This window comes from Oncorhynchus mykiss, chromosome 27 (assembly GCF_013265735.2).
Source record: "Oncorhynchus mykiss isolate Arlee chromosome 27, USDA_OmykA_1.1, whole genome shotgun sequence".
In the NCBI taxonomy this organism is placed as follows: Eukaryota; Metazoa; Chordata; class Actinopteri; order Salmoniformes; family Salmonidae; genus Oncorhynchus; species Oncorhynchus mykiss.
Window position 1 is genome coordinate 6686820 of NC_048591.1, and position 18390 is coordinate 6705209.

Genomic DNA, 18390 nt, shown 5'->3' on the forward strand with positions numbered 1-18390 from the left:
AGTAATGGTCAGTGATGAGTGCCAGCAGTTTGGGTTAAAGGTAAGAATAGTTGGGTTTACCGCAGGTAGTTCTTGATCATGTGACTGTATAAGGCTGCATTTACACAGGCATCCCAATGTTTCTTGAAAGCACTCTTACCAGGTTCAACTAATTCATGATTGTTTAGATACTGATATTAAATTAATGGGTTTGGCTCGTTTGAAAATCATAAATGTACCATTAACACGTTATTCCCTTGGGGCCACACAACACAAAGTGTGAATACTATGGCAGTGCACTGACTTGTGCAATAGCACCCCCCTGTGGCTGGCCAACTCACACCAAACACAGTAAAAGACTTCAAGGCAGCAGCTACTCTTTGCTGGGGTCCAGCCAAATTAAGGCAGTTTATACAAGTTTAAAGACATTACAATACATTCACAGATGTCACAACACACTGTTTGCCCCCAGGCCCCCCTACTCCACAACTACCACATATCTACAGTACAAAACCCATGCATACGTGTGTGTATGCATGTGCCTATGTTGGTGTTGCTTCACAGTCCCCTTCCATGAGGTGTTTTATGTGTTTAAAATCTCATTTTACTGCTTGCATGAGTTACTTGATGTGGAATAGCGTTCCACTCAGCGTTTTCCCATTTCTTACATAGGCTTGCTACCTCCGTGATCAAGGAAGCCACCTCAAGCCTATAATCCTCGGCAAGTAAACTATTTCTGTATTGGAACTCCCGAGTGATCCGTTTTGTCCTGAAACAAAGTGTAGTAGATACAGCTCCTACAGCGCTGGAACCGTTAATTTATTTCCCCAAAGAGAGCTCCATTGCAAAACTCATCTGGTACCAATTTCGTTAGCTTGATGGCTAGCAGTTCAGCGTCTCTGTCAAGTAGAGTTCAACCTGTCTGTTAAACGGGATTCCGGGACAGGAAATAGCGGTCCCAGCTGTTTAAAGCTAACCGCGTCCCGGAATCCACGCAAAAACGAGTTCTGTATTGGTTCTGTCAAGACAACTGGGAACACGAGGTCAAATCATGTCAATGATCTTCAGTTCAGAAAGATATTTCCAACTTGGAATTCCGAGTTGGATGACAGTTCAAAATAATTTTTCCTAGTCGGAGCTCGTCTCGTCGTCGTATTTATTTCTAGCTTTTTTAAATCCACAACAAGAATTGGAAGGGATGATTAGTGCAACAAGGAAGTGTATGTGTCAGGTTGTGTTTCAAACTGCTTTGCTTTTTGGCACCAACATATAAAATCTCTCAAAGCAGTAAAGTGCAATGGAAGAACCAGGAACATGTGAGACCTTCCCACCAATCATTGTGGTTGATTCAGTGATTTACTGTGCGTTTCACCACATTACCCAGCTACATACCTCAGGATACATCATACAACGTTGTTTCTCAAGTGAAAGATGTTGAAATCAACTGTTGAGTCAAGTGTTTGTTACTCATGATAATTTACAGTAAACTGCCCATGTTCATACACAGTCAGCCCAATTGTGTTCTTTTGTCACCCATTGGTCTTCTGACCAATCAGATCAGCTCTGCAAAAGATCTGCTGTTACTGGTCAAAATACCAATTGGTGTAAAAAATATTGAATAGGGGTGACTAATCTCAGCCACAGCCTTTAAATTCTCTGCCAAGTGTTTGCATTGTAGTCCAAATATTTGGCATCCTCTTAAGTTGACCATGTCATCAGAACAAATGATAAACAATGATTTATTATTTTAAGAACGTATTGACATTTTGATATAGCCTCAAAAAAAAAAAAAAAGGAACAGATGGCTAAATAGTTACCATTTCTGCCTAGTTATCCTCCCCTGCATCCAGTCCTAGCCCCTCTCACTCTGCCTAATGCCCCAGACCACAGGCCCTAGGAGGAGTAGCTGTCAGACTCAAACAGTTTGATGACTATGGCCTCCTCTGGCTGGAGCCTCAGTGTTTCCAGGGAGGTGCCGCCCAGGCGGTCCATCCCTGTGCTGGTCACAAACACCCCAGCAGTGGGAAGGCTGGGAGCCCATGCTGGGTCCAGGGCTTGGGCCTCAGGCCCAAAGTTGAGCAGCACCAGGAAGTGGACACAGCCCCAAGAGCGCAGGAAGGCTAGCACAGGGGCTAATGGGGGTGCCAGGGTGGAGTTGGAGTAGGGGGGGAGGGAGGTGGTGTTGAAGGGGAGAAAGGTGAAGCTCCCATAAAGGAGAGATTCTTCTCTGAGGCGAGAGCCACTGAGGGAGATGAACAGAGCCAAGGCAGAGCGTTTGAGCTTCCTCTGTTCCTGAAGGAAAGAACAGAGGTGTCATAAATGGAGAAACCGATCAAAGGAAAAATAGGCCTGTCATTGAGAGACTTTCTGTGGTAAACACCCTAAACCACTTGCCAACTTTCCTAGAACCACTGAGCTCAGATATGGTAATACTGTGTGTATATGAAGACTAACAAATTTGATATTATTTTACTTAGAAAACTCACCCCAGAATCGTTCAGTCCAATGGTCTTGTCTGCCTCACGTTCCCAGCTCATGTCTGCAGACGCATTCTTCACCACAGAAAGAAAACGATTCAATGGTGTTCCACTGTACTAAAGCATGAGCACATCAGATGCAGGTAGTCTGTATTGCATCCCTAGGACTCAGGTCTCTTACCGGCGAATTAACTATTTCTTCTCCGTATTTGACAACAGGTGATCCAGGTAGTGTCATCATCAGAACCAGGAGTATTCTGTGCAACATCGGTGATGCTTCTCCGCCCACCTGGCATCACACACACACACCATATGTCATTTTGCCAATAAATAAGGAGTTGGACACCATCCTCACCAGCCTATACTTTGTGATAGAATGAACAGAAAGAATGTCGGGTAATTACCGTCCAACTGGGCCAAAGTTCGCCGTGGGATGTCGACAGGTGTCTCTCCACAGCAATGGCCACTTCCTGTCCGGACAGGAGGTGATGCTCGTGCGGCAGTAGTGACATCATAACCAGCTCCACCAATGAGCTGTTGACTGACGTGCTAGAGGTATTCAGGGCAGGTAGAGACTCTCCTGTTTGTTTCACCACTACAATCCTGCACAGTTGACACACAGATTTCATTCCAACTTCAATGACTGCTATAAAATATGAACTACATATTCCTCAATCCTAAACAGATTCCTCACATATATCAACCAATGTTAGTGACTAAAACAAAGATAGCCTTTTAACGAACACAGGTGTTTTTATTTTACCTTTATTTAACGAGGCAAGTCAGTTAAGAACAAATTCTTATTTTCAATGACGGCCTAGGAGCAGTGGGTTAACTGCCTTGTTCAGGGGCAGAACGACAGATTTATACCTTGGTCAGCTCGGGGATTTGAACCTTCCGGTTACTAGTCCAACGCTAGTCTAACAGTATGCGAGTTGTGTATCATTTGGTCTGTACTGTATGTTAGAAGTGTTCGCAGTGCCACAGCACCTCTCATCATCTGATGTGCTGAACTCCTTGACCAGAACTCTCCACTCGGTCAGGGTCTAAATCAAACAGACGGCATGAATGGATAACATTCAGTTAAACGTCTGTGCTGATAACGAATTAACTTGAAATAAATTGGTCTGGCTTTGATTGGATGGCAACCAAGTTTGAGCATTGCTCAACAGTCTGACCTTTTCGGAATATGCAGCATCTGTGTCACAGATCCCAAATCCTGCCACACCCTGTTCCAACCAAAATCGGAGTGCATACTGGGGAAACAGAACAATTATTAAAACTCCATTAAAAAGTCTAACATTTGAAACCAAGATCTAGCCATTCTACTCATGGTGTCATGCAAGACCCATCCTACCTGTATTGAGCCAGTGAGGTCAGAGAGCACAGCAGAGTCGTTGCCTACTGAGTCTTTGGGTCCGAACAGGTCCAGATCACAGAAGTCAAACACTACTTTGATGCCTAAAGGAGGGAGACCATGTGAATAGTGGATCAGAACATACAGTAAGTTAAGTGCATCTTTCAAGAGCTCTGGAAGTGTCCGTGTGAGGATACAGGCTAGCTGGCCTCTGTTTAGGTCTGGCATTAGTCAACTTGTAAGGGCCAGGGGCTCAATTGTGGTTTTAGAAATGGGGGGGGGCATAACTTTTTGTATCATAGCAAAAAGCAATTTCAGAATGTGAGGGGGGGGGGGGGGGGGCCCAACCCCAGTGAAATGGACCCCAACCCCAGTGAAAGTTATGCCCCTGGTAAGGGCAATGATTTCTTGGGTACATACCTGCGTTGTGGCTCTCCATGAGCAGTTGTTGGATCTGAGGCACTGTACCCACTCGCTCATCAATCTTCCTGAGGTCCAGTGGGGACACGTCCTGGTGAAACAGCCCCTCCAGAAGCAGAGCCTTTACACCCAGGGACTTCAGGTATGGTAGCTGCTCACACACCACTGACCCAGCAGAAGAATACCACAAAGCTCAGAAACTAGCTTTACAGATATGACAAGTTACTTTTTGTAGCAGGTTAGGAGAATTTTCGCAGCAGCATAGCCAGGGGAAGTAGGGGTGTTGAGGGTGCTGTAGCACCCCCAGATTTGTTTTGCAAAAGTAGTGTACTGGGCCTGTAGTCTTGTGTTAGCGGACGATATAACTGTCTGTAGTGAGGACAAACAAGTTTTTACAGCAGGTCTGCAAATTTTAAAAAATTGCAGCACCCCAAACAGAATTATGTGGACACTTGCTCATCTCATTCCAAAATCATGGGTATTAACATAGAGTTGGTCCCCCCTTTGCTGCTATAACAGCCACCACTTCTGGGAAAGCTTTCCACTAGATGTTGGAACATTGCTGTGGGGACTTGCTTCCATTCAGTCACAAGAGCATTAGTGAGGTCGGCACTAATGTTGGGGCGATTAGGCCTGGCTCGCAGACGGCATTCCAATTAATCCCAAAGGTGCTCGATGGGGTTGAGGTCAGGGCTCTGTGCAGGCCAGTCAAGTTCTTCCACACCGATCTCAACAAACCATTTCTGTATGGACCTCGCTTCTTGCACGGGGGAATTGTTATGCTGAAACAGGAAAGGGCCTACCCCAGACTGTTGCAACAAATTTGGAAGCACAGAATCATCTAGAAAGTCATTGTATGCTGTAGGGTTAAGATTTCCCTTCACAGGAACTAAGGGGCCTAACCCAAACCATGAAAAACAGAGGATGTTTGGAACTCAGTAGGTAGTGTTGCACCCGAGGACAGAAATATTTTATGCACTACGCGCTTCAGCACTCGGCAGTCCCGTTCTGTGAGCTTGGGTGACCTATCACTTTGTGGCTGAGCAGTTGATACTTCTGGACATTTCCGCTTCACAATAACTACACTTACAGTTGACCGGGGAAGCTCTAGCAGGCCAGAATTTTGATGAACTTGTTGGAAAGCTAGCATCCTATGGACAGTGCCATGTTGAAGGTCACCGAGCTCTTCAGTAAGGCCATTCTGCCAATTTTTGTCTACGGGGATTGCATGGCTGTGTTTCATACACCTGTCAGCAACGGGTGTGGCTGAAATAACCAAATCCACTCATTTGTGTCCAGATACTTTTGTAGAAATAGTGTATATCAGTAGAATTAATCAGTGTATATCAATTTTTGATTAATTTATTTCTACCGATAAAGTGCTTGAACTGAAGGCGCTACTTTACATTGTGTAGACAGAGTAGTCTATATAGTGCAGCTATTGTATTCTTGGGTGTTTAGGTCGCCTGACCGCCCTCTTCCTTTAACTCACCGTCGATACCATCTGGCACCTCGTTCTGGGCGTCCATGAGCAGTATGGGCTGTAGGCGGTAAAACAGCGCCCTCTGCCACCACAGTAGCGGCGGTGCGACCGGCCGAGGGCTCTGCACTATGATGGTGATTGAGGCGCCCAGCAAGGCCAGCCAACCCAGCCAGAAGACCACCACCAGGCGGGAGCGTATTTTCCTCCATCCCGGGCCCCCGGCTTCGAGCTCCAGCTGTTCCTTGGACATGGGCTGCCATTTCGGCGTCTCTGGTTCGGGGTCCGTGATTAGCAGTGGGACCGTCTCAGAGCCGCCCAGACTGCCCGACATCCCAGAGCCCACTGCCGTGCTGCCATAGCCACCATCCATGTTCAATTGTATTCCAATTCAGCTACTGCAGTGTCAATTACAGATATTTAGAAAAATGCCATAATCCAATATTATTTACATAAAGAAACTATCAAATAGTTGATAGGACTACAACTAGGCTACAATTCATTACACTTTTTTTCAGGTATGTCCTGACAGTGACCCTGTCGTCTCTAACGTGGCGGGTGAGTGCACACACTTCCATGTCATCTTGAAAAATTCCAACCATGCGTTTAAAAAAAAACAACCAATTAGTCAATTTACCTTGTCAATTTGAATTCTAACTCCATCCATTAGCTAAATTTACCAACGTTTAATTTAACCGATATTGATCAGATGAAATAAGACAATTCCTGGGCTACGGTCTATTTTCCTGGTCAAAGCAATAGTCTGACCACCTGACAAACAAAACGCAATTTCCCTACATCAATGGCACAATTGTAATTTAAAAAAAGATTAAATACATAAAATGACCTACCCTTGGCGCTCACATGTCACACCCACATGTTTGTGAATCATTTGCTAAAATGTCATGTTCAAGGCATAACATGCTGAATTATGTTATCTATAATATTGATCGATTTATAGAAAATCTTGGCTATTTAATTACATCGCATCATTTCTTGTTACAAAAGGCATAAACTGCTAGTAAACATTGTGGCAACCAACACCAGACTGACATCCAACCCTGTGAGTTTGAAAAAAGGTTCCCATTAACACAATACATTGGTATTACTGTTGAAAAGAGTCTTGTAAGATTTGTGCTGAGAAATACACACCAGAGTAAAGTGACAATCCGCATCGGTCTCCCCGAATATCTGTCAAAGCCAATGCAACGATCTCTAAAAGCATCATAACGCACCTGATAACTGGCAACAGTCTTGTCTTTCTACTGTTTTTAGTATTTATCCTCTTCTGCTGCATGTGCTTTCTGCAGACCAGTTCTATCCAGTTGGTTGTGTGTTTTTTTTTAATGCCTGTTAGTGTTTAAGGGGTATGGAGGTGAGAGGGACACTGTGTCTGTCAAATTAAATCTTGGCCGGCGCAATTAGGGTGGAGGTGTTGAGTCTTGACACACCCTGATAACACATTCCGGAGAACCCGTGCTCAACGGGTCTGAGGCCTTGGTAGGGCTTCATTAGAGCAAGGGCTCCCTACTTCGTTTATATCACTGTGTCAAACACGTTCCACGGAGGGCTGAGTGTCTGCAGGTTTTTGCTCTTCCGTTGAACTTGATTGATGAATTAAGGTCACTGATTAGTAAAGAACTCCCCTCACCTGGTTAATTGAAAGGAAAAACCCGCATTCGACGCCCCTGGTTGAAATGCATACAGCTGGCCAAAAGACAGTTCTGGAACGATATCAATGGGTCGTTACGGAACTGTCTTGTATTCTTCTCCCTTGGTCCTTAGTCTAACCCTGTAGTGCTGTATCTATCAAACATTTTAGGAGTAAGAGCCCACTCCGCTCTATCAAAAATCCCAGAATGTCATTTTATTTCATTCATTTATTGCCCCTTGGGTCAGTTAAGGGCTTGCCCATACAGTCATCAAATCACTGACATACATTTGTGAAAGTCCTGATGGTAATCTGTTGCGCTCTTTGATCCCACTTCCTCCCGATTCCATAGAATTCACACAGACATGCCGCAGCATCTCGAGTCTAGCTCTTTTTGACCTCTGACCTCTGTCATGGAATACAGCTACTATGTCCACCCGTTTGGTGTGATCCGAAGGAGGAATAAAGTAACCGTACAGCAACAGAGAGCTTTGTAAAGCAGCACAATGACATGTATCGAAAAGAAAAACGTGCTAACGGCAAAAACCCGCTTATTTTCAAAAGCAGAAGAACATTTTACCTGTAGCTGTACTCCTTTACCTGTCACACGGGTCTAAATCGTGTCTAACTGTCAGCGTCTGTGCTCCAAACTGCAACAGGTTACAGTGTGTGTGCTAATAATCCCACAGCCCATGTTATCTACTCACACACACACACACACATTCACACACCCTTGGACATATGATGTGGTGTCCATCATCGTCATGACACACATCTATTCCTGTCACCTATGGTCCCTCACAGGATTCTGCAGATTATTTAGTGTAGGCCATGCCATCACAGGACACATGCATATCGGAGCCTTCGCTGGTCTGCAATGGTTGAAGGGGTGTTTTTTTTCAATTGAATTTGATGCGGCAGTATGGAGTTGCACACTGCTGAAACATATCTGTTTGATTTTTAAATGAAGTAACATGATCAGCCTTATTCATAAGCTTCTAGTCTTGAAGAAAATGAACTACCCAGGCACTGTAAAGTGTAAAGTGAGAAAGTTAATAAATATTATATCTAATTATCATGTATTTTAAAGAATAGTTTTGGAATATGTAATTCTTCCCTTACTGGAATAATGCTAACTATTTGATATTCTCTGATGCTACAGTAGACTTATTGATAGACAGTGCAAATGAGGAACAGAGAAGAGACGATTGGCTAAGGGCAGGCCCAGGTCACACCCCCTCCCACCATAGTTCTTTATTTAGCTATTGGCTGATTGCTCAGCTGAAAAGCAGAGGCCCCAATTCTAAATGGTCGCCATGGATACGCGAGGCTGAAGAACACATTTCCATGGATACGAGTAGTTGGACTCTTCAGATCCTCCGATGTCCTGGAATGCGACGTGTCAATTACGTGTCGGGGGGGGGGGGGAAGTAACTTAGTTACTTTTGTAGTCCAGTTTGCGCTTATGTGTTTAGTGAGACAGAGGGCACGCTCTTGCACTATGTTTGGTCTTCTACCATTGGTTCCAGAGATCTGAAGGGCGTTACAAACTTTTGATATGCAGAGATGACACAGTCTCTTCTGCAAAGGAAAAAGAGAAGAAGTTATGACAAATGATGAACATTTAATATAAACAATTACTAATTTATTCACACGGATCTAGGCCTCTTGTCACTTTTTGATCTCTGACTGGTGAGTCATGTGATTGAGTGACTTACTTGCTGGTGACTCCTCCCCCTGGTGGCAGGCCAGGTATGTCCTCAGAGACCAGAAACTTCATCACGTACAGCAGGTCTGGGTCCTTGTCCCGCGACTTTAGCAAGTTGACAATCTCTACACACACAGACAGAGAGAAAGGGAGAGAGTTACGTAATGATCGGTCCCTGTTGTCAGAGGGGAGAATTAAGCTGCCATTGTCTCAGCGCTCTTGTTATTGTTATCAACTTTCGTTTTGATGTGGTGTGATGCCATATTAATATGAAAGCCTATTGTGAGTGAGGCCAAGCCAAGATGGTTTCGAGTCGCATAGTAAGCTTAATCGCAACTCAAGCCCATCGAAATACCTACCTTCCACTTTAGCTTCGAGGATTGTCTCTAGCTCGGCCTCTTTTTGTAGGGCCTCTTGTGACACCTGGGGTGCACCAGGGAAGGTCACGATGATGATGCTCATGTTGTCCAAACTACCCTGTGGGGGGCGACAAAGAGGCAGCGCAGGAATAATGCCTTTGCTGGATATAGGCACAGTTCTATGAGCTCTTGTAAGATAAGCATAAGCCAATATTTTATATGAATAGGAAACATTGTTAGCGTATGATTCATTTCAATAATGTCATTTGTTACTCCAAACATTGAAAAGCTAAATGAAATGTCATGGGGGAGAAAAAGCTGTCATATTGCTGCCACTATTGATGGTTTACTTGAGGAATTATGTGATGAGGAATATTATTTGCATGCTTAATGATAATGTGAACAGAGAATAAAATAAGTGTCATTATGACATCACAATGGAGAACAGGACTGTGAAGTCTCAAAGTGCACTGTGTCATGTAAAACTCTTTTCAGCTGGGAAGATTTGTACATGGCCCTGCAGGTGGAGGGAAATTGTGATGTCATAATTGTGTACTGACAGAGAGCAGAAATTAGAATTTTATAAAGGGTCACAATGGAACAGTGGGACGTAGAATTAAGAATTAGAATACCAGAATGGACATAAGTCGCTATGGATACTAAATGGCTAAAATATAACGATGGTCCAAAGTTCAGCCATGGTTTGCCAGTGCTGTGATAAGATATTGTGTAAAACAATGAATGTGAAGAATTTATCTGCCCTGTACAGTGCCTTGCGAAAGTATTCGGCCCCCTTGAACTTTACGACTTTTTGCCACATTTCAGGCTTCAAACATAAAGATATAAAACTGTATTTTTTTGTGAAGAATCAACAACAAGTGGGACACAATCATGAAGTGGAACGACATTTATTGGATATTTCAAACTTTTTTAACAAATCAAAAACTGAAAAATTGGGCGTGCAAAATTATTCAGCCCCCTTAAGTTAATAGTTTGTAGCGCCACCTTTTGCTGCAATTACAGCTGTAAGTCGCTTGGGGTATGTCTCTATCAGTTTTGCACATCGAGAGACTGACATTTTTTCCCATTCCTCCTTGCAAAACAGCTCGAGCTCAGTGAGGTTGGATGGAGAGCATTTGTGAACAGAAGTTTTCAGTTCTTTCCACAGATTCTCGATTGGATTCAGGTCTGGACTTTGACTTGGCCATTCTAACACCTGGATATGTTTATTTTTGAACCATTCCATTGTAGATTTTGCTTTATGTTTTGGATCATTGTCTTGTTGGAAGACAAATCTCCGTCCCAGTCTCAGGTCTTTTGCAGACTCCATCAGGTTTTCTTCCAGAATGGTCCTGTATTTGGCTCCATCCATCTTCCCATCAATTTTAACCATCTTCCCTGTCCCTGCTGAAGAAAAGCAGGCCCAAACCATGATGCTGCCACCACCATGTTTGACAGTGGGGATGGTGTGTTCAGGGTGATGAGCTGTGTTGCTTTTACGCCAAACATAACGTTTTGCATTGTTGCCAAAAAGTTCAATTTTGGTTTCATCTGACCAGAGCACCTTCTTCCACATGTTTGGTGTGTCTCCCAGGTGGCTTGTGGCAAACTTTAAACGACACTTTTTATGGATATCTTTAAGAAATGGCTTTCTTCTTGCCACTCTTCCATAAAGGCCAGATTTGTGCAATATACGACTGATTGTTGTCCTATGGACAGAGTCTCCCACCTCAGCTGTAGATCTCTGCAGTTCATCCAGAGTGATCATGGGCCTCTTGGCTGCATCTCTGATCAGTCTTCTCCTTGTATGAGCTGAAAGTTTAGAGGGACGGCCAGGTCTTGGTAGATTTGCAGTGGTCTGATACTCCTTCCATTTCAATATTATCGCTTGCACAGTGCTCCTTGGGATGTTTAAAGCTTGGGAAATCTTTTTGTATCCAAATCCGGTTTTAAACTCCTTCACAACAGTATCTCGGACCTGCCTGGTGTGTTCCTTGTTCTTCATGATGCTCTCTGCGCTTTTAACGGACCTCTGAGACTATCACAGTGCAGGTGCATTTATACGGAGACTTGATTACACACAGGTGGATTGTATTTATCATCATTAGTCATTTAGGTCAACATTGGATCATTCAGAGATCCTCACTGAACTTCTGGAGAGAGTTTGCTGCACTGAAAGTAAAGGGGTTGAATCATTTTGCACGCCCAATTTTTCAGTTTTTGATTTGTTAAAAAAGTTTTAAATATCCAATAAATGTCGTTCCACTTCATGATTGTGTCCCACTTGTTGTTGATTCTTCACAAAAAAATACAGTTTTATATATTTATGTTTGAAGCCTGAAATGTGGCACAAGGTCGCAAAGTTCAAGGGGGCCGAATACTTTCGCAAGGCACTGTATGTGTGTTAGCTAGCTAGCCAGCCAGTTTTAGAGGAGTGATTCCATTCATTAATATGCCAATATTCCATTCAAACAATGCAGTCAATCCACAGCCATACACTGGCTCAAATCAGTTGATTGATGATAGGTCTTATACAAGTTGTAAACTCAACAAGTACTGACATTGTATCATATAATAGCGCTCACAGCTTTCCCCAAAAATGAAATCTGAGACATTTATGTCTGTTTACATATATTTTAGAGTCTATTCATACATTTGTATAAATAAACCTGTATAAACAGTATTTATAATTATATGACAATATTTTAGGTTGACTATAGTTCTATTACACAATTTATGAAACATCACGTCTTACATTTACATTCCTTCATAAGTAAAAGCAGGAAATGCATCACCTATGTCTCTACTGCCATTCATTCCAATTAGACTGGTTTTGGATTTCTCCCTGATCAAGTAATTTAATAGGATCTCTATGAGGACTAATTGATTATTGTGATGTCATGTCACAGAGCTGAGAAGCTAGGTTCGCTGTGTGCTACAACAAAAACCCACCTAGCTGAAGTACAGACTCCAAGGAGGTAAGCCTGTTCTGTTGCCATTGATAAAGTGAGGCTCTTCTTGGCCAGGTTAATAGGCCTTAGCTCCCAGCTGGTGTGGCCTTGAGACCCTGACAGTCTAACACACACACACACTCACCCATAATCCACTGTGTTGCCCTCACCTCTGTCCCTCTCTCCCTCCCTCTATAGCTCCCTCTCATAATCCTGCTATTTAGAGGACAGGCACAGGTTGTGCCATCGTAAGTCCTAACCAGCCTAAGCAGACCTGAATAAGATAACTGCTTACATAATGCTTGGTACATTAGGTATGTAACGATGTAGGCCCTTCAACACACACCCTGTCCAGTGATGAGTGCCATCATGTACTCCCCTTCACAAAGGTGGTGACCCTTGTGACCCTTGAGCCCTATTTCTAAACTTTCTTGCCTAGCTAAAATATTAGAATCCTTGATTCATTCTCAGCTAAGATCTTTCTTATCTTTCAAGTGTATTCTAAAATGTACATCAGTCAGGTTTAAGACCAGGTCATAGCACCATCTCTGCTGCAACCCTAGTTATAAATGATGTGGTTAACTATATGGATAAAAGGCAACATTGTGCTGCCCTATTCACTGACCTGTCAAATGGTTTCGATACTATTGATCACTCACGGCTAATTCGGAGGCTTTCCTCAATTGTCCTAGACCAGGCTGCATGTAACCGGTTTAAAAATGAAATGATATATAGAACTCAATATGTATCTACTGATGGTGTTAAATGAGGTTTTCTGGATATTACGAAAGGTGTCTTGCAGGAGTCAATTCTGGGTTGTGTACTTTTAACTGTTTACGTTAACAAGATCAACTTGTCTGTTACAAAAAAAGTGTTCCCTGCGCTGTATACCGATGTTGTGTATGCTATTACCCCCGCGGTTGACCAGGCTCGCTCTGAACTACAGTCTGCCTTCATTGTATTACAGAATAACTTTATTGACCTGAAATTAGTATCGAGTGCAGGTAAAACAAAGTATATATTGTTCTCTACACTCTTAGAAAAAAGGTGCTATCTAGATCCTAAAAGGGTTCTTCGGTTGTCCCCATAGGATAAACTCTTTGAAAACCCCTTTTTGGTTCCATGTAGAACCTTTTACACAGAGGGTTCTACCTGGAACCAAAAAGGGTTCTCCTATGGGGACAGCCGAATAACATTTGTGGACTCCTTTTGTGTAGAGTGCATAAAAATAATGATTTGAGAACATGTACTTTAGATGGTGTCCATACTGATCGTGTCCCTTAGAAATATCTGGGCTCCTGGATAGATGAAAGGATGACTTTTAAAAAGCATATTGATGAGTTAGTTAAGACGCTGAGAGTAAAAGTGTTCTTCTTGGACAGAAATGGGTCCTGCCTCTTTGGCTAAATAGTAGAAAGCAGAACATTCAGTCTAAGTTCCTTTGGGTCCTAGAGTATTGCGACATCATCTAGATGAACGCAGCTGCCACTTCATTAAAGCCGCTAGATGCAGTTTGTCATGACGCACTGCGCTTTATGACGGCCGACAATTTTAGCACTCATCACTGCATTCTCTACCAGAAAGTCGGTTGGCCCTCTGTGATGTCATCACTGCATTCTCTACCAGAACGTCAGTTGGCCCTCTGTGATGTCATCACTTATTATGTCATCTTATTACTGATCAATGTCTTGTTGTTTTTTTATGACTGCGTTTTTCTTTCTGCTTGCATTTTGTATTTATATTTTGATGTACATTCTCTGTCATTTATGTCATTCGGGGCTCCTCTGTAAAATAGACCTTTGTCTCAGTAGGACTCCATGATAAAATGAATAAAAAAATAATCATCTTGAATCAAAGACAACATTTAGACTGTATTTTGAAAAATGGCCATTGCCTATCGAGGAGACTCCCTGCAGTGCAGTGTAAGTCACCTTGCTGTACCAACCTGGCTGTGTCCTGCTGTTAAATCCTCTGCCTGATCTAAACACTGAGTATTGGAATGGTATTAGTCTCCAGGACTCCAGGAAGGGAGAGGACAGCCAAGGCCGTGGGGATGATATCACTGCCTGAAGATACTGCCAAAGTCCTCTTAACCCTCTCACCTCCAGCACCCTCTGACATTCCATACAATGTCCAGTTATGGTCATTGTTGCAGTTTACTCACTTTGGCAATTAGAGTGTGAGTTTTCAGTTTATACTCTGGTCCTGCATATGTACCCATATAGAGAAGGCAGAGGTTTAGGATCAGTGTGACTCTGCATGTAGTGGGATCTGATCATTTATACACTGACCTTATAGAGGCAGAGGTCAATGACCTGGTTGCAGATCTCCCTCAGGTCATCGCACAACTGCAGGCGACTGTGGACGAACGCACACAGCTCCTCGTTGCCGATGGCGTCCCACACTCCGTCACAAGCCACTATGAGGAACTCGTCTTGCGGGGACCTCTCCAGCTCGTACACCTCTGGCTCTGGGGAGACCAGCTGCTCAGTCTGGGACCTCCAGTCCACCTCCTTAAAGTCAAAGTCTCCCAGGGACCTGGACACGGCCAGGGAGCCGTTCACCCTATGCTGGGTCACCGAGCCGCCCGCGTTCTGTATCCGCTCCTTCTCCCTGGGGTTGAAGGGTTTGTGGTCCTCCGTGTAGAAGATGACCTGGCCGTCGCGGCAGAGGAGCGTCCGTGAGTCGCCACAGTTGACGAAGTAGACGTACTGCGGCGAGAGCATGACGGCGGCCGCCGTGGAGCCGCTGCGCTCCCAGCATTCCTGGCGCGTCAGTGTGTGCATGTGGCTGTCAATGGCCAGGAAGCCCTCGACGATCCCCTCCTTCACGTCGTCAGGCTCCTCCTGTGCCTTTACGCGCCCTGGAGGAGAGATCAATATGAGTTAACGACCTGGCCTATATGTGACAAATAAGCATAATTAGGTCTCGCTGCCTAAAATTGACATGCAGAAGTTAACTACAGTCTGGCCAACTACAGGATAACTACACATAGTTACAATACAATTATTTGACCCCCAGCCTTACCAGCTTGGTTTTAGGGGACAAATACCCACTGTGCCCTACCAGAGCCCAAATCTCACGAGCGCAGATTGTGTTGTAGTCCTCTGAGGTGACTGTCTGTCTGTCTTGCTCGTGGCATTATTTTTAATTAATGCCATGTAGGTTAGGATTAAACGTTTGTCTTGAGTTAAGTAGCAGACACTGTAGGCTCAAGTGTCAGATTAAGTATCTCATACTTCGGGCCAAGAATAATGATCAAGAGGTTTCCAACAACAACTGTCAGCCATGTTGTGCTACCATGTTTATGTTTAGAAAGTAAAACCAAGAGAGATAATGTCTTTGGTATTCAAGATCAAGATCACGCTCTCCCTCATACACCATACACATAGCCTACAGCACAATGGCACCTTGTCATTGCTCAAATTGAAGACACCCATGCCTAAGACAAAGTTGTTCATTGATTTATCAAACAATATCTGTCTGTGGAACACACTGGAAATAAGTGTCGTAAAATGCTTCCCAACTTGCCCAAATAAATGCTTGCACACATTCCCTTCAAGTGAAAATAAATCAGGCTACCAACAATGATTATCCATCAGTTAGTCAAAGTGTGCGGCCCAATTTGGTACCTGTAGCGAGGATGTGTTGCAGCAGGTTATGGGAGCAGTACTGTGCCACCGTGTTGCCAGCGTGTCCATCAAACACTGCATAGTAGCCCCACTCCGCCAGCTCCCCTCCCATCTCCGGCATGCAGGTGTGGGCGTCCTCCATCTGCGCCCTCCAGCCCTGCATGCTGGCCGTTGCATAGTTCACCCCCCACTGAGACCTCCCCTCGGCCGTGTGTTTATCCAGGACGGGCCGGTCCAGGTAGACACTCGGCCCGTTATCCTCATCACTGAAGTCCTCTTCGCTCCCCTCCTGGCCATCTCTCTGTCCCCCCTTAAAGAAGAAGGTGACCATCTTCTCTGTCTCCTTGGCTAGCTGGCGGAGGAAGGAGGGCACCTCCACGGTGCTGGCCCGCCTGGCTGTCCTCATAGCTCCTCGGAGGTGCCGCTCGAGTCTCTTTCCTGACCTGGCACTGGTCCTCTTGTTCCCCTCTCTCCTCCTTCTCCCAGTCTGTGTCCCCCGCAGCAGGTCCAGGGCAGTGGGTTTAGCTGGACACGCTGAGCAGGTGGACAATGTGTCAACTCCGGACTGTAGAGTTGTATTCAGGTGGGCTTCACTAGATACTGGCAGAAATCGTGGTGGCCATCCTTGTCTTTGTAAAACTAGCTTGTGGGCGTAGTTTCTGGATTCCTAGCGTTTGTCTCAATGTGTATGTGTTGTGATATGTGGAGTGTGTGTCTGTATGGCGCCCACTCTCTCTCCTTCTCTTGTCTTTCTACCGCTCTTTCTCTCCTGTCCCTGGCCAGTGTTTGCCCTGTGATGCTATTGGCCTAAATCTATGGTCACTGCCTCTCTCTCTCTCTCTCTCTGCTACTAGTTAATCTCCAACCTGCAAGGGATCTTAGATTAGCACTGCATGACCGAATGAACAGTATGGATTATGAGCCTGTCAGCGTTCCATAGCAGCATGGTGGACAGATAGAATGAGCTCTCCCAACTCTCTAACTAGATCCCTGCAGTTTATGTTCAGAACTGTTAGCAATTTATTCACTGAATATAGTCCGCCACTCTCTTTCTCCTTTTCTCTCCTTCTCTTTAACACGATGCCACAAACACATGGTATAAGTGTAGGCATTTCCTCATCCACCTCTGTTTCTCTTAAAATAATTACCTGGCATGCATTTGCGTGGTCTTGTAGATTACTGGATTTAAAATTGTGTATACATGAGGTTGGGAGCTGATCACGCTATCTATAGAGCCCGTTATATGTCGCGTTATGTGTTCAGGTTGGGGATGGGACCCGCTCTATGGTGGTTAGGTACAGAAGTGAATGAGTAAGTAACCTACACGTGCACTCGCCTCTGTATTTATTTGGACAGTGAAGCTAAACGGTGTAAATTTCGCTCTATACTCCCACGTTTTGGATTGGAGATCAAATGTTTCAGATGATTATTATTTGAGGGTATTTCTAATTTGTTTTACCATTTAGAAATGAGTGCGCTTTATCTATTCCCACCATTTGAAGACGTGTTTTATTTTTTTTACACAAATTCACTTGTATATTAAAGTAGTCGAAACGTTAGTATTTGGTCCCATATTCTTAGCATGTGACTACATCAAGCTTGTGGCTCTACAAACTTGTTGGATGTATCTACAGTTTATTTTGGTTGCGTTTCGGATTGTACGGATGTACGCTGAGAGTCGGGACGCAAATTCAGGGAGCGAATACGTTAAAGAAATAAATGAGCAAAACCAGAAACACAAACAGCGCATCGACATGAAACAGGAACAATGACGACTGGGAAAGAAAATGAAGGGCAGGTAATCAAGGATGTGATGGAGTCCAGGTGAGTGTCATTATGCGTGTAACGGTGGTGACAGGTGTGCTCTGACGAGCAGCCTGGTGACCTAGAGGCCGGAGAGGGAGCACACGTGACACGGATTATGTTTTGCCCAATAGGAACTGAATGGTGAATAATGTATTGTGTCATAAAAAGAGAATATGTTTTTGAACACTTCTACATTCATTTGGATAATCCTGAATGTATTGTGAATAATGATGAGTGAGAAAGTTACAGAGGAAATGCAAATAGTCCAGGTCGCCATTTCATTAATTGTTCAGCAGTCTTATGGCTTGGGGGTAGAAGCTGCAATGGAGCCTTTTGGACCTAGACTTGGCACTCTGGTACCGCTTGCCGTGCGATAGCAGAAAGAACAGTCTATGACTTGGGTGACTGAAGACTTTGACCATTTCTTGGCCTTCCTCTGACACCATGTAGTATAGAGGTCCTGGATGACAGGAAGCTTTGCCCCAGTGATGTACTGGGCCGTACGCACTACCCTCTGTAGCGCCTTACGGTTGGATGCCAAGCAGTTGCCATACCAAGCAGTGATTACAA

At 44.2% G+C, this 18390-nt stretch overlaps 2 protein-coding genes across 5 annotated transcripts; both read right to left on the reverse strand.

Annotated features, from left to right (window-relative positions):
- Positions 1–1701: 1701 nt before the first annotated feature.
- On the reverse strand, positions 1702–7201 carry LOC110507427 (4F2 cell-surface antigen heavy chain). Of its 4 annotated transcripts, none has more exons than XM_021587414.2 (10): positions 6949–7201; positions 5726–6111; positions 4234–4398; positions 3814–3917; positions 3635–3712; positions 3447–3502; positions 2861–3059; positions 2638–2745; positions 2466–2531; positions 1702–2271 (listed from the first exon to the last, which is right to left on the reverse strand). In XM_021587414.2, exons 2-10 carry the CDS (start codon positions 6084–6086, stop codon positions 1873–1875), a joined length of 1536 nt encoding a protein of 511 aa, XP_021443089.1. In that variant the 5' UTR covers positions 6087–6111; positions 6949–7201; the 3' UTR covers positions 1702–1872. The 4 variants fall into 4 exon arrangements, with proteins under 4 accessions (XP_021443089.1, XP_021443088.1, XP_036821381.1 ...); XM_021587413.2 differs by having other exon boundaries at positions 1811–2271; positions 6866–7201; XM_036965486.1 differs by lacking the exon at positions 6949–7201 and adding an exon at positions 6565–6775 and having other exon boundaries at positions 1811–2271.
- Positions 7202–7345: 144 nt separating this feature from the next.
- On the reverse strand, positions 7346–17714 carry LOC110507428 (protein phosphatase 1A-like). The gene is made up of 5 exons (XM_021587415.2): positions 16015–17714; positions 14674–15245; positions 9432–9549; positions 9083–9197; positions 7346–8945 (listed from the first exon to the last, which is right to left on the reverse strand). The coding sequence occupies exons 1-5, from the start codon at positions 16418–16420 to the stop codon at positions 8864–8866; spliced, it is 1293 nt and encodes a 430-aa protein (XP_021443090.1). The 5' UTR covers positions 16421–17714; the 3' UTR covers positions 7346–8863.
- Between the last annotated feature and the right edge of the window lie 676 nt (positions 17715–18390).